Here is a 24,429-nt window from a genome sequence, read left to right as displayed (position 1 = left end):
AGTCCAGCAGGAATGTCAACCATACCATTTTTTTATGGTTTTACTTTCGATATGTCAAGTAGCAAAACCTTGTCGCAGTCTGTCACTTAGTTGAATAAACTTCAATATTTATGTTTCTCGTTAAAATTACAAGAATGAAAACCCAAGACTTTTAAGTCAGTATGAATAAAAAGAAAAATTTATTAGTTAATGGCAAAGGTTATTCCAATCCAAAACACTTTAGTTTTTGAAGTTATGTCAAGAAAGGGTAGAGAAGTTTCTTAAAATCACATTTAATCGGGTCACAGAATAATCACAAGTCAATGTAAAAAGGTGCATAAAAAGACTAAGGTTAAAACTTATTATTATTTTACATGGTAATGGGCTATATCGGTTAACCTTGTGTGACGTTAGATGTCGGGGTACTTGTATCGTAACTATCCAAGAAAGTTTTAAGTCTCAAGTAAAAAGGACAAGTTTGCAAGTAGCTCGTGAATAAGTACCTCGTCACAAGTATCTCGTCAACTAGTCCAGTGTACTCGATGCTCTCTCTCCAATATCTGCTTTTAAGTACGCTCTGGGACAAGTTTAACTGCCGACGACGTTGCGTGCCACTCGCCTCTTTTTAAGTGAGCTATCTTGTGAAATAGCTATTTGTGCTCACATTAGCTTTTGTACAAGTTGCTAGCAACATTGGTCTGGAAGATATTTCAGTGGATTTAGACACTAGCCTTAGTCGGATTCGATATCAAAACCATTTTGAGAAACCCAGCGTAGGCTGACCATCCGAGAGAAAATAGGTCAATTAGTGAATTCCCCCAGGGGACTAGCTATCATCGAGAGCTATTGATAATCTTTGGCATGACCAAGAAATTAGACTGAAAAGAAAATTGAAATTGCCCTCCCCTGTGCCTGCAAAGTTTTCAATTAAAAACGGGTAGCACAACGGGGAGCTTCCATAGCTGCCAAGTTACTTAAATGATACTTCCTGCAGATACTAACGCTGAGTTTTTTACGCGCCAGCGTCGTCAGCTAGTTGGCTACTAAGCCAATGAGAAATCAGATGTATCCGACTACTAGCGCACTCGCCGACTCATCAGCTTCTTACAAGCCGACTTGTAGCCCTAATTGGACCAAATTGATGATGAATTGAAACAGATGTCTAGCTAAACACACATGAACGAGACTTTACTGAAAGCATTTATGAGTGCAGCAAATAGGGCTATTCAAGTGCTTTACGTGGTTGCCTTTGCAAACATTTTAGTTGATTTTTTTTTATTTAAAACAAATGCCCGTCAACAAGTTTTATACGCACACACAAACTTTATTGTATACTTTTCATCAAAGTCTGTTTTTTTTACCCTTTTTCCTCAAAATAAAGCTAAAATTTTATGCGCTAATAACTTTTGTGAGAAAATTCAAATGCAGTAATTTTCTTATTCAGAATTACAATAAATAGCATATTTCGTCAAGGCAAATATTGTAACCCATGCTTCGTTTTAAATGGTTTTATTTAATTTTGACGAGATTTGTTTATTCTACGAATTATGGGAATCCATGGCTCTTAAATATAAGGGAGGATGAACCTTCATTCACTCAAGTCCTTTTTATTTCTTGGAAAAAATACCTGCGTATGTTGAAGATAAAGATAGAGAAAATACAGAAAGCATAAAGATGGAAAAAAAATTGTCTCAAATCCTGCAAAATTCGGCACTCGTTTTTACCGTTAATCCAGAGCCACGCTTTTTATTTGGAATGAAATTTTGCTACAAAAGAATGGAAGAAAATACACCAACCAACGAGGATTAGTTTTCTATTTCTTTTTTATATCTATATTTTAAATGTGACAAGACAAACCTGTAGGTAAAGCGTTCACTTTGATTGTCTAAGGAACGTAAGTTTTAAAACATTTTTATTCGGCATCGTATATTTTTTTCTGTAGCTTGACGGGATTATCCCATCAAGCCCAGCTCTTTGTTCAATCAAGCAAAGACTCTACAGATACATAAAACCCAATGATTTAACTGGGTAAAAAGACGACCGTTATGTGGGACACTTTTCACGTGCCTGTCATCACAAAATGTGTGCATGCTAAAAAAAAAAGGAGAATACAAGGACAGCAGTAGATTCAAGCTATAGCTTACCCACCCTGCTCAGTAGCTTAGCCAGCGAAGAGTTTTGTGGGTCTCCTTCGTCGCCATGAAAGTCTAAAATTGCACTAATGTTTTTACTTTGTCAATTGTCAGAACCCTTTCCCTGATATGGGTTGCAAATATGCCAACAGTGAGTCCTGGCAATTTCCTCGGTTCTATAGCCAAGAGCTGTCGATTAGAGAAAAAAGACAAAAATGATTTGTTTGTCGGTGATGGTATCTCTTCCACGAGCTCTTCCACAATATTTGCTGCACATCATCCGAAAATAAATCCCAAAAGTCACTAAAAAGTTATTGATTACAAAAAGAAAAGAAAACTACATTTTGTTCCTGAACATTCTTCCAGGATACCTCTTCCGCAATAAAAGTAGATATAGGCTACACATTGTTTTTTTTTTTCAAATTGTTCAGAAGAGCTGGGATACAAGGTTTTCGCGGACAATATCTTTGGTCATGGTAACCCCATAGATTTACTGCCTGAATAGATACCGAATACTTTAGAAATAGAATTGCTTTGCACAAGTGGGTATACAATCGCCAGGCATTTGACACGAATGTTTGCAGTCAATCAGCCAATATATAATCAGACTTTGGAAACCTTTTTTTTCTGCTTCAAACACCGAAGAAATTCACCACCTTAGGCAATCAATCAGAAAATACCGATACAAACTTGAATAACCGGTTCTTTCTGCATCAAACACTGTAGGAAATCTCCGCTAGTTGTACAGACAAAAAAACACAAGCAGCTCTTAAAAACTTGCACTGCCTGTACTTTATTACAAGTTAAATTTGAGAAAACAGGTTTTGTTTTAACTGGAGGGAAGTAGCGACATTAAAACTGAAAACGAACAGAAATTATTCCGTATATGAAAGGGCCTGTCCCCTTTTCAACGCCTTAGTTTTTATACTAAATTTTGACTCTTTGTCGCAACTCAAGTTTTTAAAGCAATACAAACTTTAGCGTAAAGAGTGAGGCGTTGAGGAGCTGACAGCACCTTTCATATATAGAATAATTTTTGTTTGTTTTGAGTTTTAATTTCTGAACGTTTTTCAACTAATGCAGGTTCGAATTTGGCTCAACTTACATAAGAAATTAGAACAAAATTTTCATATTAATTTTGGATTTTTTCCATATATGCAGGGTTTCCCCCTCCTCAATACATTTCTTTTTGCGTTAAAGCTGTTAACACTTTTAAAAAAAGCTTCCTATTGTAATTAAACGGCCCCCGTGTTTTAGTTTTAGTAAACAGTCTAACTTTAGCGTAAAGAATAAGGTATTGAGGAGGGGGCAACCCTTCATGTGTGGAAGGATTTTTGTTCGTTTTTCAAATAATGCCAGTAAATCTGGATCACCCTCTATGAAAGATACCCTCCCCTCACGGAAAAATCCTCTGTACAAATTTCATCCAACGTAAAGTGCCTACCCCCTCCGTCAAATTTCCTCCAGACAGTTCCATCCTTGCTGACAATCCCCCTCCCTGTAAAATTGCTTGCGGACGATTCAGCCTGAAAATTCTCCTTAGCATTCTTTTATTTGAATGAGACTTTAATCTCTGATCGGTTTCTCGATCACTCCAGAAATGCCTTCTTATGGGAATTTTTTTTTCACAGAAAACGAAACACACGGAAAAAGTCCCTGGATTATTCATCCGGAACATCTTCACATGAAAAATTTGACAAAGAGAATTTAAGATAATTAAAAAGAACTTCGTATAGTAATTCTGTCAAATCCCCAGTGTAAAATTTCCCCCAGAATATTCACCCCCCAGAAATTTCTCTCCCCAAGGATGATTCTACCCGTAGCGATACAGTCCAAGCACACCACTTAAAAGGGGCACTAGAACTTTTTATATCCATTTGAATGATCTCTCTCCCGATATTCTAGGACCACTGGGTCGATACTGTCATCCCTGGAAAAAAAATGAAAAAAAAAATAAACACACCTCCGTGATCATTCCTGAAATACAAAATTCCACATTTTTGCAGATAGTACCTTGAAACCTCTATAGTAGAGTTCTCTGTTACGCTGAATCTGATTGTGTGATTTTCATCTGATGGTAAATCAGATAGTGTGATTCTTATATATGTTTTTCCCTTTTTTCGAAAATGAGGCAAATTTTCTCAAGCTTGTAATCTTTGATGGGTAAAACTAAAGTTATTTGAAATCAACATAATGATCCGATTCTTTTGATATGTTTATTAGTATTAAAATTCGCTTTCTTAGAGTTTCTGTTACTATTGAGCCGGGTTGCTCCTTACTTACAGTTCGTCACCACGGTCTGTTTGATTATTATGTTTATTCCTAACCCTTGGACAAACACACGCCTCAAAGGTAGTGATACGGTAAATCAAAGGTATTTTGGGCAAAAAAAGAATGAAGGCATGGTTTTCACTGCCCCTGTAACCTAAAACAAAAAATAAATTAAAGAAAATTGTCATCTTACAAGTTTATTTTCCTTAAAAAAGGTAAGTCAATATGAATAGCTAGTGGCAAAAAAGAACTCTTGATCAAAATGACTGGAACATAATCTACTACGAAAAAGGAACTCGATGAGGTCTATAAAAAACCAAAAATAGGAACAAACAAGGAAATTACTCATTAAAAGCAACAAAAAATATCACAAAATCAACAGCACCGTGCCAAAGCCATTATAAGCATACTTCCAACAAGGCTAGGCAAAAAAGTTAATCGTTTTTCTTTTCAGGTCTTTGATATGGCTGAAATCTCCCACTAAATCTACCTACTGGCAATTTACCACTAACTAGCCCTTCGCCCCTTAAGAATGGCGGGTACACACTAGGATGCTGAGTGAGGGGTAGTCTTTCATGTCCATTTGCCATGTCTGCTAGTGACCAAATCCGGGGTTTTTCAAGTTCAGCAAGACGAGGTGAGGAACATACGTCTGACTCATCACTATCGTCATTTAAGTGAGCTGGGTTGCCATGTGAAGTGGAACTTTGAGTTCGCTCGAGAAGGCTGGATTGTTTTTCTATGCCTGGAAAATGACTTACTTTGATTGATTGAAGTGTATCCATCAAAGCCAATAACGATAATATTTAAGACAGGGGTGGTTAGAATAAAGAATGATGATGATAAAACACTTAGAGGAATTTTCTTACGGAAAATACTTAATCAAATCAATCTTGTATCTATAATTCTATTTCGCTTGATCTTTTTGAAAAAAAAAACTAATAAACGGCCATGATAAAAGGTAAAAATAATGAGGATAAAGTAATTTAAATTCTATTAGGCACGTAAACAGAAACGTGTTTCCAGGGATGGCGGGAGGGGGCAAAAAGTTTAGAAAGTGAAATTACAGAAAATCACGAAAAGGCATATGACATTGAAATATAGTACAGCATGGCAGAAGCAAAAAAAATAACAAGATTCCGGGAGAGAAATGGGACCAAATGCCGGAATTTTGAATATCATTTTTTTTTTAATAGTTACCATGAGAATGCACAAATTCTAGAAAACAAGCTTTACATTTGTAGAACCGATTATTTCTTGTTGTGTGCAATTTTTGGTGCTCAACTTCAAAAAATGCAAACATAATATTTTTAATCGCTCATTATGCCCAAACTTTTTTTTTATAACAATGGTTGTAGAGTACATCAGGATAGTGAACATGAATAAATTTTTAATGCTCATTTTAATAGTCAAATTCTTTATTGTAGAGATCTTTGACTTTCGTAGAAATTGAACTGTTTATTAATTCTTTTCTATTAAATAACAGGATAGATATTGAGAACTATAAAAACGAAGCCAAAAACTGTCAAGAGCTTCTAGAGTTGCATGATTTTGATTAACTTTGAGTCTCAAATGTTGTCACATACAGGGAATCAAATGGCTGAAACATAATATTTTAGTCTTCCTCCTTTCTGTGGGCGTGTCTTCTCTACTAGTATTTCTCAAATATAAAAATTGAGTTTACCTGGACTGACAGCTTTTTCTCTGAAATTTTATCTAACAGAGTGGAAATTACAAAGCATCAACAAGCTTCGACATGGTTGCCAAAGTTAGATATAAAAGGTCATAAAAGCATATTGTGGAAATAGCCTTGACGGACAGCTTTTTATAAGATTTGTATCTAGCAGAATAGCGACTACGAAGCATGAAGTACCTTTGGAAAAGGTTGCTAAGCTTAGTTATAAGCTGTACATGTCCTAAAACCATAGCATGTTTATTGTCTGGACAGTCAGTTTTTTCTATAAATTAAATAAAAAAAACAAGTTTTTTTAACTAAAAGTAAGGAGAGACATTAAAACTTAAAACTAACAGAAATTACTTCGTATATGAAAGGGGCTGCTTCCTCGTCAACACCCTGCTCTTTGCGCTAAAGTTTGACTCTTTCTCTCAATTCTTTATGAGTTTATGTGCTGATGAGGAAGCAGACCCTTTCGTATACGAAGTAATTTCTGTTCGTTTTAAGTTTTAATGTAGCTCCTTACTTTCAGTTAAAAAAACTTGCTTTTTTTATTTAATTTCTGAACGTTTTTTAATCAATTTGTGTTTTGATTTTGGCTCTCCGCAGAGGCATAATTAAAACGAAATTTGCATTTTTTTTTTTGGCTAAAGGCTTTCTCATAATTTTGATCGAATGATTTTGAGAAAAAAAGAGCGAGGGAGGAAGCCTAGTTGCCCTCCGATTTTTTGGTTAATTAAAAATGTAGCTAGAACTTTATTTTTTACGAATCTTTTTATTAGTAAAAGATTTACGTAACTTAAAAAATTAGCTTACGTTAAGAACTTTTGTATTCTCATGTTTTTATCACATATATGAGGAGTTTGCCCCCTCGTCAGTACCTCGCTCTTTACACTAAAGCTTAAATTTTGTCCCAATTCACTAAGAATGACCCCTGAATCACAAAAGCCGTAGAATAAATAGTTCAAATTACTAAAAATACTTTAGCGTAAAGAGCGAGGTATTAGGAGGAGGTCAGCCCCTCATATGGGTAATATTTTCTGTTTGTTTTAAGTTTTAAGGCTGCTCCTCACTTTCAGCTGAAAAAACTTTTCATTGTCATTTTTTAGATAATGCTAGTAAATCCTGCACTCCCTTCATGGAAATTTTCTTCTCCCATGACAAATTCTCGATGGAAAGTTCCCCCAGCATATCCCCCTCTTCCCAACCCCTCCCCCCAACCAAAATAAATCCTCCTGAAAACGCCTGTACACTTCCCAATAACCATTACTATATGTAAGCACTGGTCAGAGTTTGTAACTTGTCGCCCCTCCCATGGGGACTGTGGGGAGTAAGTCGTCCTCAAAGACATAGTTATAAGGTGTTTCGACTACGCTGAATAAAATGGCTATATCAGAATTATGATCCGTTGACTTTGGGAAAATAATTGGCGTGGGAGGGGGCCTAGGTGCCCTCCAATTTTTTTGGTCACTTAAAAAGGGCACTAGAACTTTTCATTTCCGTTAGAATGAGCCCTCCCCCGACATTCTAGGACCACTCAGTCGATATGATCACCCCTGGATAAAAACACAAAAAACAAACAAAAAAACAAATAAACACGCATCCGTGATTTGTCCTCTGGCAAAAAATGCGAAATTCCACATTTGTGTAGATACGGGCTTGAAACTTCGACAACTAGGTTCTCTGATACGCTAAATCTGATGGTGTGATTTTCATTAAGATTGTATGACTTTTAGGGGTTGTTTCTCCCTATTTTCTAAAATGAGGCAAATTTCTCAGGCTCGTAACTTTTAATGGGTAAGACTAATCTTGATGAAACTTATATATTTAAAATCAGAATTAAAATTTCATTCTTTTGATGTAACTATTGATATCAAAATTCCATTTTTTAGAGTTTCGGTTACTATTGAGCCTGGTCGCTCCTTACTACAGTTCGTTACCACGAACTGTTTGAAAATTTGTACGTACCAGAATGGAAACTAAAAATCATCAAGTTGATTTGGACAAAAGTGTCCTACTAAGTTATGGGTTGAGGAGATGTTAAAGTTATATTTTATGTATTATCTGAACTGACAGCTTTTCATGAAATTTTTAATTGAAAATTACAGTGTCATATACAGGGCCGTATCCGGGATTTTTTTTTTGGGGGGGGGGGTTAACAAGATTTTTTTTCAGGGGGTACAAAAAAACTCAAAAAGCATAAAAAATGTGTTTATATCCATTTTTGTTACTTTTTTACAAGTCAGACAAGCGTTTCGGGGGGGGGGGGAGTTCAAACCTCCTAAATCACCACCCCCTGGATACGACCTTGGTCATATAGCTTTTAACTAGTTATAAACTTAGTTATAGTTAAACGAGCATTAAATATATGTTCTTAGTGCCGCCCAGTAGGATTTTCAACAACATTTTATTTAGAGTAAAAACTGCAGAGAATAAAAGCTTGTGACAGGGTTGTCAAACTTTGCTTTGACTGACGTCGCTTATAAAGACACCTTTTGTAGGAAAAGGCTGATTTTTCAGCACGCCTGGAAGTTGAAAATGTGTTAACTTCTAAGCATATTTAATTTTTATATGCAAATTTTAATAACAAATAAACTTTTATTTTAGTAACATTTATTTAGTAAACGACTTAAAAAGATTTGAATAGAAACTCAGTTACAAACTGAAATATATTCTATAATTTGCCTGGACTTAGAGTTTTGTTTCTCAGTAATTTTATTTTAGGAGTGGAAACACCAAATCATCAATTAGCTCTGAACAGGGCTTTGAACTTACTAATTTATAGTTAGCTATATATACTAATCTACTAATTACCCTTTAGTTGCCCTTTACAGGGCAACTAACGAACAGGGCAAAACTTAGCTATAAATTGAAGAAGCGCTGAAGCTATGTGCCAGTCATGTCTCTTCTTGTCAATATCGTTATATCGTCAATAAATATCGTCAATAATCGTTAATAAAACGATTGCCAATGAAACGAAATGTACTTCTTTATTCTTTCTTCAGGAAATGCAAAATAGTCAAATATGGACATATTCAATCCGAGGGCCCAATTGCTTCCTGACACATATTGCGCATCTCGGAAGGTCATCTATGTCACGCAGTTCCACCACCCTTGACACAGTTTTCAACGTTTTAAAAAGTCTCCAAAATGCTTGGCAGAGTTCCGCCACGCATGGCACGTGCCACTGAATTGACCCGATTTCAAACAGTTCGTGGTAACGAACTGTAGTAAGGAGCGGGTTGACACGATTTCCGCCGGGTTGACTCGATTTCAAACAGTTCGTGGTAACGAACTGTAGCAAGGAGCGATCTTTCCATGGAGGAATTTACCATGAGGGAAGAGAATTTCCATGAAGGGGGCGCAGGATTTTCTAGCATTATTTGAAAAAAAAATGAGAAAATAAATAATTTTTCGCAACTGGAAGTAATGAGCAGCATTAAAACTTAAAACGAACATAAAATATTACCTACATAAGGCGGTTCGTCTTCTCCACAATACCCTGCTCTTTACGCTAAAGCATTTTTAGAAATTTCAACTATTTATTCTACGGACTTTGTGATTCAGGGGTCATTCTTAAGGATTTGGGACAAAATTCAAGCTTTAGTGTAAAGAGCGAGGTACTGACGAGGGGGCGAACCCCCTCATATACGTAGTAAAAACACATAGATATAGAAGTCCGTTACGTAAGTTAATTTGTAAGGTACGTATGTACATTACTAACAAAACATTGGTAAAAAAAATTTAGTCGCACTTTTAAGTAACTAAAAATTGGAGAGCAGCTAGGCCTCCTCTCCCACCCCATTTTTTCTTATCAAAATAGTACAATCAAAACTATTAGAGAGCCATTTAGCAAAAAAAAAAATGCAAATTTCGTTTTAATTATTCATCTGCGGTGAGGCAAAATCAAAACATGCATTAATTCAAAAACATTCAGAAATTAAATAAAAAAAAGTTTTTTCAACTGCAAGTAAGGAGCAACATTAAAAATTAAAACGAACAGAAATTATTCCGTATATGAAAGTGGTTGTCCCCTCCTCAACACCTCGATCTTTATGCTAAAGTTTTTTATTGTTTTAAAAATTAGAGTTGTGAGAAAGAATCAATCGTTAGCGTAAAGAGCAAGGCGTTGAGGAGGGGACAACCCCTTTCATATACAGAATAATTCCTGTTCGTTTTAAGGTTTAATGTCGCTCCTTACTTGCAGATAGAAAAAACTTGTTTTTTATTTAATCTTGAGAGAGAGCGACCCTCGATTGAATCAATTTCCACTGTTAACTGGATTAGTTTTTTTTTTTTTTTTTACCTTGCAGAGAAATGTGAACTTCCACGCAATTTCATATAAATTTTAACATGGATACCTTCAAATTGGCAGAAAAGTTCAAACGGAAATAATGTAATGACTCCAATGGGATAACTCCACTGATAAAATTGATTTACCTGAGCATGGTTTATCATCATTATCACTATCATCATCGCAGTCGTCATCCTCATTTCTATTTTTTGGCTCCCAAGTCATTTTGTTCTCCTTTTTTAATCGTCTCCGTGCGTTGGCAAACCACGTGGAGACCTGAAAAAAAAGTTTTGTAAATCCTTTACCCTGGGTTTACTTGGAGCGAAATTTAACCATCACCACAATTTAATTGTCAATTTAGATGAGTTTAGTTGATTTGTCAAGCAATTATGAAGTTGGTAAAGTTCACTTTCATCGGGCAACTGAGCGATTTTTTCGTCGATTTATGAACCTCAGCTTCCTTGCCCACTAACGTATAACTTTTCTTTAGGCACAAGTTTCAATTGACTGTCGGTTGACAGTTTGAAAATGTATGGTGATACCCTTCGGTGAAAGCTTCAGTAGGCTGTACATGGGCAGTTGAAACTCACGCAATGACACCGTGTATGGTGTCATTTTCATTAATTAAGATTTTGTACCACATTCGGTGAGAACCTTGATCACCTATGAAACCAATACCAACTATGAAACCAGGATAGGGACAAAGGTAGGATTTTTTCGGGAGGGAGGGGGATGAAAGTGACTGGGAGGGGGATGAAAGTGACTGATTTAGAAAATGCAACGAAAAAAGCTTAAAGCAAAAATAGGATTTATGCATTTGAAAACATATATCTCCTAGAGAAAGTAATCGGAGAGACGCAAAAAAGATTTGAAATTTCAGAATAGGGTATGACAAGTTGTCCATGTGTGCGCATCTAAAATCTTCTTTTCGCTAAAACCATCATATACTTTAAGCATATAAGCGTTATCCTTTATCTTACCTGCCTCTCCCTGTCTCCCCCCTCTCTCTTATTCCATACGTGAAGGGTTGCCCCCTCCTCTTCGTTTTGCTCTTCACGCTAAGGCTGTTAGCACTTTGAAAAAAGCTTCCTATTCTAATTAAACGGCCCCCGTATTTCAGTAGCCGCTCTTAAGAAATTGGAACAGCCTGAAAAAGTCTCCTTAGTATTCTTTCATTTGAATAAAAATTAATCTCTAATTGGTTTCTCGATCACTCCAGAAATGCACCCCTTCCGTGGAAATTATTTTCTAGAAATCAAAACACGCGAAAAATATCCCCCTGAAGATCTCCACATGAAAAATTTGGCAAAGAGAATGTAAGACATATAAAGAGAATTTTGTATTGTAATTCTGTCAAATCCCATCAGCGTAGCATTTCCCCTGGAAAATTCACCCTCCCCCTGAAATTCACTCCCCAAGAAAATGTCTATATACTTCTCAATAACAAGGACTATACAGAAACAATGGGCTAATTTCGTAACTTACTGGCCTCTCCCCACAGGCTGTTGGGGGGAGTCACTTTACACCTAGAGACATAGCTATTAATCTTCTAACTATACTGAACAAAATGGCTATCTTAAAATTTTTGATCAGATAGCTCCGGAGGAAAATGGGCGTGGGAGGGGGACGGTCACCCTCCAATCTTCTTGGTCACTTAAAAATAGCACTAGAACTTGTAATTTCCATTAGAATTTACCCTCTCTCGATCTTCTAGGACGATTACTTCAATACGATCGTCCCAGGGCGGAAAAACAAATAAACACCCATCCGTGATCTGTCCTCTGGCAAAAATAGAAAATTCCCACATTTTTGCAGTAGGGTTCTCTGTCATGCTGAATATGATGACGTGATTTTCATCAAGTTTCCTTGAATTTTAGGGGGTGTTTTCCTCCTATTTGAAAAATCAGGCAAATTTTCTCAGGCTCCTAAGTTTTGATAGGTAACACTAAACTTGATGAATTTTGTATTTAAGTGTTTTTTTGTGTTTGTAATAATTAACATAATAAGTAGATTTTTTTGATGTGTCTATTGACAGTTAAATTCCGTTTTTTAGACCTTCGGTTATTATTGAGCCGAGCCAGTCCTTACTTACCCCGAACTGTTTGATTCTTCCGCTGTTAATTAACCTTGATAAGAATGGCAAAATATATAAATGAATAAAGAACATTACCTACAGTAAAAATGTTTTTAACAGCAAAATATGTTTGGAAATTGGAAAATTACCTGAGTGAGTGTCATTTTAGTGATGATGGCTAGCATAATTTTCTCCCCTTTTGTTGGGTAGGGGTTCTTTTTGTGCTCTGATAGCCAGGCCTTAAGTGTCGAAGTTGTTTCTCTGGTTGCATTTTTTCTTCTTGCACTATTTAAATCAAACCCATACCTGAAAAAAAAGATTAGAACGATGAAACCTTGGTGGGACACTTTTAAAATTGTATTTATGTTGCTACTTTTTATATGGTAAAGATGCAGCGTAGGCAAAAGTCTTGCCTTAATTATGGCATTTTCAGGCAAAGTTGTCCGAGTCAAAACAGTTTGCCATTCACTGGATTTGACTTTCCTGAAATTAAATGAAAAGAACTAGTTTTTTAACTGAAATCAAGGAGCGACATTAAAACTTAAAACGAACAGAAATTACTCCGTGTATGAAAGGGGCTGTTCCCTTCTCAATGCCCAGCTCTTTACGCTAAACTCTGACTCTTTCTCTCAATTCTACTTTATTAAACAGTAAAAAACAGTAAAATGCGTTATTAAACAGTAAAAGGTTTTTGCTGTTTTAAGATGTAGAGTTAAGAGAAAAAGTAAAACTTTAGCGTAAAGAGCGGGGAGTTGAAGAGGAAAAGCCCCTTTCATATACGGAGTAATTTCATATAAGGAGGTATGCGTATATTGCCTTTTCGTCAGCTGTACATCCCCTCATCATGCCCTAAAAGTTTCCATTTAATATTCTTAAGTCATTCATAAAATTAAAAATCTTTATTTCGATCTGAATGTTTCTATTTCTCACAATATCAGAAAAAAACATTATAACCGAGATTACAAAAAAAAATGAATTTCATTCAAAGAAGATGCCTGCAGCATACTGATATGCTGCAGTATTGAACTAGCTCTCAAAGGGATTACACCTGTTTGAACTTTTGAATTGTTTGAACTTGATTCCTTAGCCAAGAATAAATTCAGTGACTACAGAAATTGTGCAATCTGATACTTGAATTTATCACACAATCAGATTTTTGGCGTTTTGAATTGAGAAAATTAGATACGACAGCCAAGTGTGGTGTGTAGAGAAAATTGGATATAATTTGCCTGCGCGTTAATGACACTTTTTAGTGTAGAGAAGGATTAGCAGTTGGGCCGACCTCGCACAGTTTGGACTGATTGTTCATTTGGATACATTAGTGAGGCTCGACCCTCACGAAAAGATAAGTTTCTTTCACTTTATAATCTTTCATTTACTAGGCATGAATCCTGCAAACATTAAAATCGGTGATTTATTCCTAGCCAAATTTGCGGGCTATCACCTCTGGCCAATTCGAATCCTAGAGGTAATGAGGACGAATACTGGAGACTGCAAATTTGCTGTTTTTTGCTACGGCAAAAAAAGGGGCTGTTCCCTCTTCAACGCCCTGCTCTTTGCTCTAAAGTTTGACTCTTTCTCTCAACTCTAATTATTAAAACAGTAAAAACTTTAGCGTAAAGAGGAGGGCGTTGAAGAGGGAACGGCCCCTTTCATATACGGGGTAATTTCTGTTCGTTTTAAGTTTTAATGTTGTTCCTTACTTTCAGTTAAAAAAAACTTCTTTTTTTATTTAATTTAAACATGCAAAACTTTACAAAACTTTAGTACAACAAAACTTTAGTACAAAACTTTAGCGTAAAAAAAAGTGCAAAAAAAATATGTTTTTTAAGCATATTGATTGTTTTTGGTGGTCAATGAAATAAACTCGTTTGCATTTGCTCCCAGCTATATTTTAGTTGCAAGAATGCGCTAATTATTTGAGCATTAGTGCCAACAGGCACATGCGTGGGGATTCCTTTTAAAACAAAAAAAAATCAAAAAGTCCCAAAACAGGCAAATTTTATAACAAAGACACACAATTAGAGGATATTCCTGTATAGATTGGAATTAGGGCTGTACTGGATTACATCCCCCTCCACATGCAGTGATGACATCCGAAATAAACTGATAAATGCTTACCCTCCAAGTTGATACTGGGCAGCAATGGCAGGGTCATAAGTCCCGTAGTAACCTGTAGAATACGGCCACCCAGGAAGAGTAGCGGGATTTAGACCACAGAGACTGTCTTTTAGCTCCAGTACTGGGGACGACGTCTGTAAAAGAACTATATATAAATTCTTCTATTTGAGGGTGTATAAACTGATTCTTAAAACCAAACCAAGAAAATGGCCAAAAGTTAAATACAAAAAACAATAAATTTTTTTAAACTTAAAATTAAGGAGCCCATTGAAGCTTAAAACGAACAGGAATTATTCCGTATTTGACGGGGCCGCCCTTTCTTCAACCCTCGCGCTTTCCGCTAAGACTTTCTGTTACACTTTATTAAGAAACGCTACTCAAACACAAGGGCTGATGAATTTTAATAATGCGCATTTTTTAAAAACTTCAAGAGCATCATATACGGTTTTTTGTTAATTTGAAGTTTCAATATTGCTCCTTGCTTTAGTTTTTAAGAAAAATGTGTTTTTTTTATTTAATATCACCAAGAACAAAACAGAACAGTGTATAAAACATTTTCATAATTGCAGGAGAGTGAATGAGAGAGAGTGATTTCCACTGGAAATCCACTTATGCTTTCTTTTATGCTTTCCACTTTTATGCTTTCCACTTCTACGCTTTCCACTGGAGCAATCTTTTGCCTAGAGCCCTAGATGATACAAAAGAAAGTATGCACAAACGGTTGTGTGTAATTTGGCTTCAGTTAAATAGAAAAAATAAATAAAAAAAAACAAGTTTTTTCAACTGAAAGTAAGGAGCAACATTCAAACTTAAAATGAAAAGTAATTATTCCGTATTTGACGGGAGCTACCCCTTCCTTAACCCTTGCACCTTATGCTAAAGTCTAACTTTCTGTTACACTTCATTAAAGGCCGATGAATTTTAAAAAGGTGTATTTTTAAAGAAGTTCAGGAGATCTGCGTAAGGACCAAGGATTGAGGAAGAGGCAGCCCCATCATATACGAATTATGTTAATTTTAAATTTTAATATTGCTCCTTACTTTATTTTTTTAAAAACTTGTTTTTTTATTTAATATTACCGAGAACAAAATATAATAGTGGAGCAATCTTTTGCCTAGAGTCAAGGATGATACAAAAGAAAGTATGCAAAAACGGTTGTGTGTAATTTGGCTTCACTTAAATAAATAAAATGAAATAAAAGAAAACAAGTTCTTTCAACTGAAACTAAGGAGCAATATTAAGATTTAAAAACAAACAGAAAACGTTACGTCTATGAGGGGGTTCGATCTTTTGTCAGTACCTCGCTCTTTACGCTAAAGTTCAAATTTTGTTCAAATTCTTTAAGAATGACCCCTTAATCAAAAAGGCCGTCTAATTAGAATAAATAGCTCTTTTGAAAGTACAAAAGAAAATTTAGCGTAAAGAGCAAGGTATTGACGAGGGGGCGTACCCCCACAAATACGTAATAATTTCTGTTTTTTTAATTTTTAGTGTTGCTCCTTACTTTCAGTTGAAAAAACTTGTTTTTTTTTATTTAATTTCTTATCTTTTTTTAATAATGCTGGGAAATCCAGCACCCTTTACATGAAAAATTTCCTCCCTCCTGAAAAAATTCTCTATTGAAATATTTTCCCACTTAGCCCTCTCCCCCAGCCCCCCTCTTCCCCCCACCAGAAAAATCCCCCCAAAACGTCTGTATACTTCCCTATAACCAATACTATATGTAAACAATGAGCAAAGCTCGTAACTTGCAGCCTTTCTCCGGGGGACTGTGGAGGATTAAGTCGTCTTCAAAGTCAAAGTTACTAGATTTTCGATTATGCTGAACAAAATGGTTATCTCGAAATTTTGATCTGTTGACTCTGCGAAAATAACGAGCGTTGGAGAGCACCCTCCGATTTATTTGATCACTTAAAAAGAGCACTATAACTTTGAATTTCCGTTTGAAAAAGCCCACTCGTAACATTTTAGGACCACTGGATCCATAATATCACCCCTGGAAAAAGAACCAAAAAAACAAATAAAGTCGCATCCGTGATCTTTCTTCTGGCAAAAAATACAAAATTCCACATTTTTGCAGATAGGAGCTTGAAACCCCTACAGTAGGGTTCTCTGATACGCTGAATCTGATGATGTGATTTTCATTCAGATTTTGTTACTTTTAGGGGATGTTTCCCCCTTTGTTCAAAAATAAGGCAAATTTTCTCAGGCTCGTAACTTGATAAAACTTACATATTTAAAAAATACAGAATAAAAATCTATTCCTTCTGATGTATCCATTAGTATCAAAATGGCGCTTTTTAGAATTTCAGCTACTAATTTCAGTTATATATATATATATATATATATATATATATATATATATATATATATATATATATATATATATATATATATATACTAGCTGTTGGTGTGGCGCTTCGCGCTACGCCAACACCTAGTTGGTGGGGGGCACTTTACCCCCCCCCCCCAAAGCCCCCCGCGCACATTAGTCGTTACGCGCCATATTAGTTACGCGCCATTGTAGTTGTGTCCCTATGTCCCACCTGTGAATATAGATAGATATATATATTTATATGTTTTTAACTAGGTAAAACTTGCGAATATACAACATTCTTCGCTGTCCCATTGTCTGTGCATATAAATAGAATGTCAGGTTTACCGACTCTTGAACATGCAACATATAATTGTCCATGGGAAAAACAATCCGTATTCAGATCTATACCGCATTTTTCTAATGATTGCCCTTGAGATTTGTTGATGGTGATTGATAATCGAATATTCCCTGTGTCCCCGTCGTCATTTATATATCCCCCCGTGTCCCCCCGGCGTCCCCGTTGTAGTTGTGTCCCTGTGTCCCGATCATCATTTATATTCCTTGTGTCCCACCTGTGAATATATATATATATATATATATATATATATATATATATATATATATATATATATATATATATATATATATATATATATATATATATATATATATATATATATATATATATGTTTTTAACTAAGTAAAACTTGCGAATATACAACATTCTTCGCTGTCCCATTGTCTGTGTATATAAATAGAATGCCAGGTTTACTGACTCTTGAACATGCAACATGTAATTGTCCATGGGAAAAACAATCCGTATTCAGATCTATACCGCATTTTTCTAATGATTGCCCTTGAGCTTTGTTGATGGTGACTGATAATCGAATATTCCCTGTGTCCCCGTCGTCATTTATATATCCCCCCTGTGCCCCCTGGCGTCCCCGTTGTAGTTGTGTCCCTGTGTCCCGATCGTCATTTATATTCCCTGTGTCCCGGTGTCTTGGTCGTCATTTGTGTCCCGGTGTCCGGGTCTGTAATTTCTCTTTGAGTGTCCCGGTCGTCATTTATCTTCCCTTTGTCCCATTGCATTGATCTTGATTTTCGATTTGGGCACGAAACGACGTCATTCGGAAACATGAGTTATATTTTCTGATGTTTAATAAAAAAAAACGCTTAGATTCTGACGTAGTTTCAGTAAGCAAAGTCTTCAATGGACCTGGTGGTGTAGCCAGTTGAGGAAGTTTAACTATTCCTGAGGCGCAACACATCTACTTAAGCTATAATCATCGAGGGGCTGTACCTGATTCCTCGACGCGCTTTCTTTTGGCATTATCTCTTTGAACTGAAAGCCTGTTTTCACGTTGTTCTTGTGATTCCTCGTCATGATTTTTTTCGGTAATTTCTCTTTGAGCCACAAGCCTGTTTTCACGTTGCTCTTGTGATTCCTCGGCACGATTTTTTTGGGGGGTAATTTCTCTTTGAGCCGCAAGCCTGTTTTCACGTTGTTCTTGTGATTCCTCGGCATCCTATGTGTTGTTACTTTCTCTTTTAGCCGCAAGCCTTTTGGCATTAACTCTTTGAGCTGCTTCCTTGGCTGTTTCACGACTGCCTGTCCATTCTTTATGGTTGATTGTGTATGGCTATGCTGTTTGACCTATGTGATTGTATGGATGAGTAGGGTTAAGGCCTCATTCAAGTGCTGGTCTATATTAATCATTAATGTAGGAAAACAGTCTTCCTTTTCTCCTTCTGTCTTTTTTTTTTAATGTGTTTCTGCTGTTGCATTGGTGATTTCTGCTTTCATTATATAAGCTGAGTAGCTTAGCTTAATATTTCAGGGGAGGAGATAGATTCTATCTGGGAGACAACTCCCATCGCTTATCCAATAATTTGCTTCATTGTCCAGGCTAGTAGACAAGAGAGAGTGAAGTTTTGGATGCACATTCTTCTAGAGCCTCAAGATTTGAACATTTTTCCGATAATGTTCTATAAATTATTTTCTATATTACATGATTTATGTATTTTCGGGTTTTCTCCCTCCTCTTGTTGGAATGCCACATTTATTTCTTGGATTTTTTTTTTATTTGCAACGTTATTTCTGACCGGCTTTCCAAACCGTAATAAGTATAATAAAAGGTCTATGAACTATTTTGTCGACCAACTAGAAAGTTGCAATCAATCTTCGAAAAAAACAGAAGATCATCAAGACTGCCCAAGGTCAAAATAATTTATCATGTATCATGATTATTCTTGCATAGGTAAATGTGTCCCAGTAGGGAAAAAAACAAAGTCTGAAACTATGGAAAATCCTAAACTGCCGTGTTGACAAATTCAGGACAAAAAGTAACACCACACCCGTGGACTTTGAAAGTATTGCATGCATTACTTATCCCTATTTAATTTTGGACGAGAGAGACACAGTGACATATATGTTAGGCTACGCCCTGGTTTGAAATCGGTTTTAGGAACAAAAGTTTATTCTATTGAAATTTTGCATGTCAAAAACCAGCAGGGGGGCGGAGCATACAAAAAACCACCTTTCGTGATGAATTCAAAAAACCAGAACGGAAAACATGGATATCACTTCAGTTCTAACCAGCTAATGATATTGGAAATAATAATAGCTTCTTTTAATTTGGGCAAGGACACGAACATGGGTATATTCGTATATTATGCACGCTTGATAAATAGAGGATAAAAAGCTGAAAAAGAAATGATACGACTTCAAATAATAATGAATTAACAATAAAACAGTGATTTTCCGGAGTAGCCTAATAATCAAAGCAAATTTAATTTAAAATTGTATACAACGTGGCTTTATTAAATTAAATTATGCTAAAAATAGTGTGACAAGTTTTAGAATATTGGAAGCTACAGTGATGACAGTGGTCAAATATGGCTCTGAAGCATGGGCACTCCGAAAAGCAGATGAAAATTTACTAGATGTTTTCCAGAGAAATTGCCTACGGATTGTTCTGGGTACTCGGCTGACTGACCGTATTTCAAACAGTAGGTTGTACGAAAAGTGTGGTTCAATCCCGCTTTCTGGGGCTATAATGAAAAAAAGGTTGAGATGGGTAGGCCACGTTCTACGGATGAAGGATGACAGATTACCGACGATTGTCCTCTTTGGTCAACCGTCTGGGGCTACACAGAAAGCAGGTCGTCCTTGTCTGGGTTGGGAGGATGTCATAAATAAAGATTTAAAGGAAATGGGAACTTCCTGGGAGGATGTAAAGAGGGAGGCTTTAAATAGGTTAGGTTGGAGGAGGAGCGTGCGTAGCTGTGTTGGCCTCAGGCGGCTTGGCGCTGCAGTGAGTTATTAGTAGTAGTAGTAGTAGTAGTATATATAACCATCAAATATATGTGTATAGTTCAGGGGTACGAATTCACGTAAATATAGGATGTCATAGATTTTTTCCGATTTTTCTGTGAAGATAGAAAGAAAAGTAATTTTCAAAATGTAAGTGGAGGGCAATATTACCCCTCCCCGAATAAGCACCCCCTGGTAACGCTATCTTAAGTTGTAATTATAGATATCTTGGCATATAAATTAAATTATAACAGTGTACCAGCTTTAAACTAAAACAAAAGAAATCTGAATTCCAATTTTTAAGAGATATTTAATAGCTATTAGTGGAAACAATTTTCTTCTAACTCGTGATTTTATTTAATTTTTTTTTTTTTTTTGAAAAAGTCCTGTCTATTGATTTTTTGTAAGACGGTAGAAATGTTCCATTAGCCCACACACGCATGTGTGAACATTTTTTTTTGGGGGGGGGAGGTAAATAAAAAAAATAGTTATTTGAATAAGACGTGCCCTAAAATTCATTAAAATTCGCTTTTATAGGGATCCAGACCCTATACTCCTCAACCTTGTTTGCTCGAAGGCTAAAAGAAATATCTATAAACACCAATCCACTACATTTACGTTCCCATGGACGAGTTACAGAGACAAGCTCCTATTTACTTCTAAGAATCAATGGCCTTGGTACATGCACATGAAAATTGTCGGGGGGGGGGAAAAGAATTTGAGTAAGAACTACCCAGAAATTTGATAAGTTTTGGGGCTTCAGGAGAGAACGAGCCCTAGAACCACCCTCCTCCCTGTGCACGTTCTTACTAAAACCTCTATTAACCATTCTAGCAATGGCACCAATATATACAGTTTAAGTATAATGTTTATTTAAAGGACTATGAATGGAACCGAAAAAATAAAGATTTTTAAGGGCACTATTTGAGGTGGGGGCATGTTTCAAGTTACGTTATATCCATCATTTCTTGGAACAGAATACAAAGTCAAACTATAGATGTTAACTATATTTTCAATTTTCTCTTTATAATCGTTAAGATTAAAGAAAGTGTTTGAAGCAGACCCATATATTTGTGTGCGTTATACATTGCTCGTTAAATTTTCGATACGATCTTAATCGATATGTATTCATGTGCATGTCTAAGAATGTATGCATTAGTTTGAATTTTGTCACTAAATAAATCTGTTGTGGAACATAATAAGGCGACAGCCCAAGTCTAAACAGAGATTGTTTACAACTGTATTTGGTCATGTCGTCTAGAATTATTAAGTGGGTTTTGAAATTGTTTAATATTCCATAGGCTTGACAAGGAAGATGCATTTTTGAGGAGTAAGAAACTCGGAAAATTCTATCAATTTTGAAAATCGAATTCAAAACATGTCGTTAAAATGTTCCCAATAATGGATGAGGTATTCAATTATTGCTGACTGTTCGGTAATATGATCTCGGAGTTTAGTTAACTAAACTATGGATAATCTTGTGAGAATAAGTTGTTCCTATCGAATTACAGTTTTTGAAGTGGGATTTATAAAAAGATTTGACATGTTGTAACCTTCTAAGAAATAGGTTGGTCATCACTGCGTTCAAAAGTACGACCAAAATCCTAAAAGAGGCCATAATGGCACATAATTCCGTCATTTTGAAAACAAAATTCGAACAAATATATTTATTCCATCCTGCTACCTAGTTCCTATAATTTATTTAGGGAACGATGACACATTAAAAAATTAAAAAGGCGTATTTAATAGGAAAGATCAAAATGACAGGATAAACCACATAAAAATTAATATTCTTTTATGGTGGGGGGGGGGGGCTGAAAATCAAGAGGCTTCCTCTCATTTTCAACTGCCTGAGATAAGACCAAGTTTAAAAATAGACCGAGTGAAGGAACCATAACAGCATTTTTAGGGGGAAAGAGCATTGCCTCAGACTGTTCTAGCGGAAGGGGCAAAAATTCTAGAAACGTTTTTCAGAAAACAGTACTTTTGTGTTCTTAGGAGGCATAAAGTTCATGTTTTCAAGCTTCCAGAGATGCATATAGTCCTAGGGGTGTCGAATCGACGGGACAATTTCCCCTTATATTTTGTTGTTATTGAAAAGTATATATAATACTGACATTGAAAAAAACAATTATGGTATTTGCATACCCCTAGACTTTAAAAATTGCATTTCTCCCCAATCACCTATATTCTCTTTAATTAATACCCCTCTACGGCTCCCTAGTCTCCTTCCATAGATGCATTCGCAAGAAGACTCCTTTCTAAAAAGACTAAACAAACTTATATTTATAGAAATCTAATTACAAGATAGACCTTGAAAAGATATTTGAAGAATGGGTTAGCAAAGGAATGAGTTTCACCTAGGTCAGATTTACCGAATACAAATCAATGAGACACTATAGCTAATTCCAGTTTTAACTAATATTTAAAGCTCTGCATAATATTAAGAAAGTTTCAAACATTGTGGCGGAGGTGACCTTGGCAAAAGTGGGTCTACTTATAGACCATGCCCACCTTGTTATTACCCATTAATCATCTGAAGCAACAGAAGACACTAACGATTCAACTTGGTTATTGCAAATTCGATAATAGGCTATTAATTTGCAGACAAGATCGATGACGTCAAAGGGAAACTTATAGTAAAGTGCAGTACAGTTTAAGGGTAAAAGTGAAGGCACCAAATATATTGGAGGGTGCATAGCGTAAAACAATAAAGATGGATACATTATGAGAAAATATAGTAAACGTGTTAATACTACATTGATCAATCCCTTTACTTGATGTTATAATAAAAGTAATTAATAGAAAGATAGGTAATTAAAGAGATTTTTGTCAGATTAAATATTAGCATGAATATATGGCCCCTCCACCAGTTGACACACCAGGATACCATCTTTTAAGTTATACTACAGTATTTGTTCTCACGTTTTCTTTTGTTGATACAATTGTCAATGACAATCTTAATTAGAATCTGAAGCATTAAATAAGAATAAGAAAATTTCGAAAACCTTCTGACACTTTGACAGAGGTGACTTTTACTAAAAGTAGGTGTACTTGTAAACCATTCCCCTCTTTTCTCATTGTTGATTAATCATCTTAAGCAACATAAAACCAATACACACTAACAATACAACACAGTTATCACTAAATGGATAGTATTCATTTGTAAATAAGACGAATTACGTCAAAGAAAATTCACAATAGAGTAGGCGTAAGATATAAGGGCTATTCTATGTTGTTAACTTTGAGCATATGTATTAGTGTTCCCTCATTGTTGGTAACTAGATCTTGCGAGATAAATTTGTTGGAGGATCATAAATTAATTAAAATGGGGTAATCTTCTTCGGTCATGCATCAGGATAAACAATCATAGCATGCATACCAATATAAAAGCTCAAAATTTGTAATTTTTGGTATCACACACACCTTAGGTATAGTGACCTCCTTTCCTTAATAATGGGTTTGGCCAAAGGTAACTTATAGAATCTTTTTTTAATAAGTACACCTTTGGTTTTGAAATTTTACTTTGGCAAAAATTGTCCATAATAGCATAAATATTACTTCATGAAATGACAGTATAAAATACCCGGCGGTATATATTTTGGGTTTGAATTTGGAAGAATTGTTTTACTGTGATAGGCTGGCTATGTGTCAAGCCCTCCCATTTCGTAACACATTATTTGTATTGTACATTGTTTTAATTTTCAATTTAATAATTTTTATCAAGCCAAAGACTATGGAAAATAACACAAATGAACCAGCAAACAAAATATCAAACAGTTCGTGGTAACGAACTGTAGTAAGGAGCGACCCGGCTCAATAGTAACTAAAACTCCAAAAAATGGAATTTTGATACCAATAGCTACATCAAAAGAATCGCATTTTAATGCTGGTTTTAAATATATAAGTTTCATCAAGTTTAGTCTTACCCATCAAAAGTTACGAGCCTGAGAAAATTTGCGTTATTTTAGAAAATAGGGGGAAACGCCCCCTAAAAGTCATAGAATCTTAACGAAAAGCACACCATCAGATTCAGCGTATCAGAGAACCCTACTGTAGAAGTTTCGAGCTCCTATCTACAAAAATGTGGAATTTTGCATTTTTTGCCAGAAGGCAGATCACGGATGCGTGTTTATTTGTTTTTTTGTTTGTTTTTTTTTTTTTTCCAGGGGTGATCGTATCGACCCAGTTGTCCTAGAATGTTGCAAGAGGGCTCATTCTAACGGAAATGAAAAGTTCTAGTGCCCTTT

At 35.7% G+C, this 24,429-nt stretch overlaps 1 protein-coding gene across 2 annotated transcripts in view; it reads right to left on the bottom strand.

Annotated features, from left to right (window-relative positions):
- Positions 1–4,563: 4,563 nt before the first annotated feature.
- LOC136036413 (homeobox protein araucan-like) overlaps positions 4,564–24,429 on the bottom strand; it is a 38,068-nt gene continuing 18,202 nt past the window's right edge. For both annotated transcript variants that reach the window (XM_065718628.1, XM_065718629.1), the window contains exons 4-7: positions 14,547–14,680; positions 12,575–12,731; positions 10,498–10,627; positions 4,564–5,127 (exon numbers count right to left, since the gene is read on the bottom strand). In XM_065718628.1, coding sequence (XP_065574700.1) covers positions 4,817–5,127; positions 10,498–10,627; positions 12,575–12,731; positions 14,547–14,680 — 732 coding nt within the window. In that variant the 3' untranslated portion in view covers positions 4,564–4,816. The remainder of the gene's footprint in view (positions 5,128–10,497; positions 10,628–12,574; positions 12,732–14,546; positions 14,681–24,429) is intronic.

The sequence above is a fragment of the Artemia franciscana genome, chromosome 15, assembly GCF_032884065.1.
Source record: "Artemia franciscana chromosome 15, ASM3288406v1, whole genome shotgun sequence".
In the NCBI taxonomy this organism is placed as follows: domain Eukaryota; kingdom Metazoa; phylum Arthropoda; class Branchiopoda; order Anostraca; family Artemiidae; genus Artemia; species Artemia franciscana.
The sequence above is the reverse complement of the archived record's forward strand: the minus strand, read 5'-3'. Positions and strand labels throughout refer to the sequence as shown.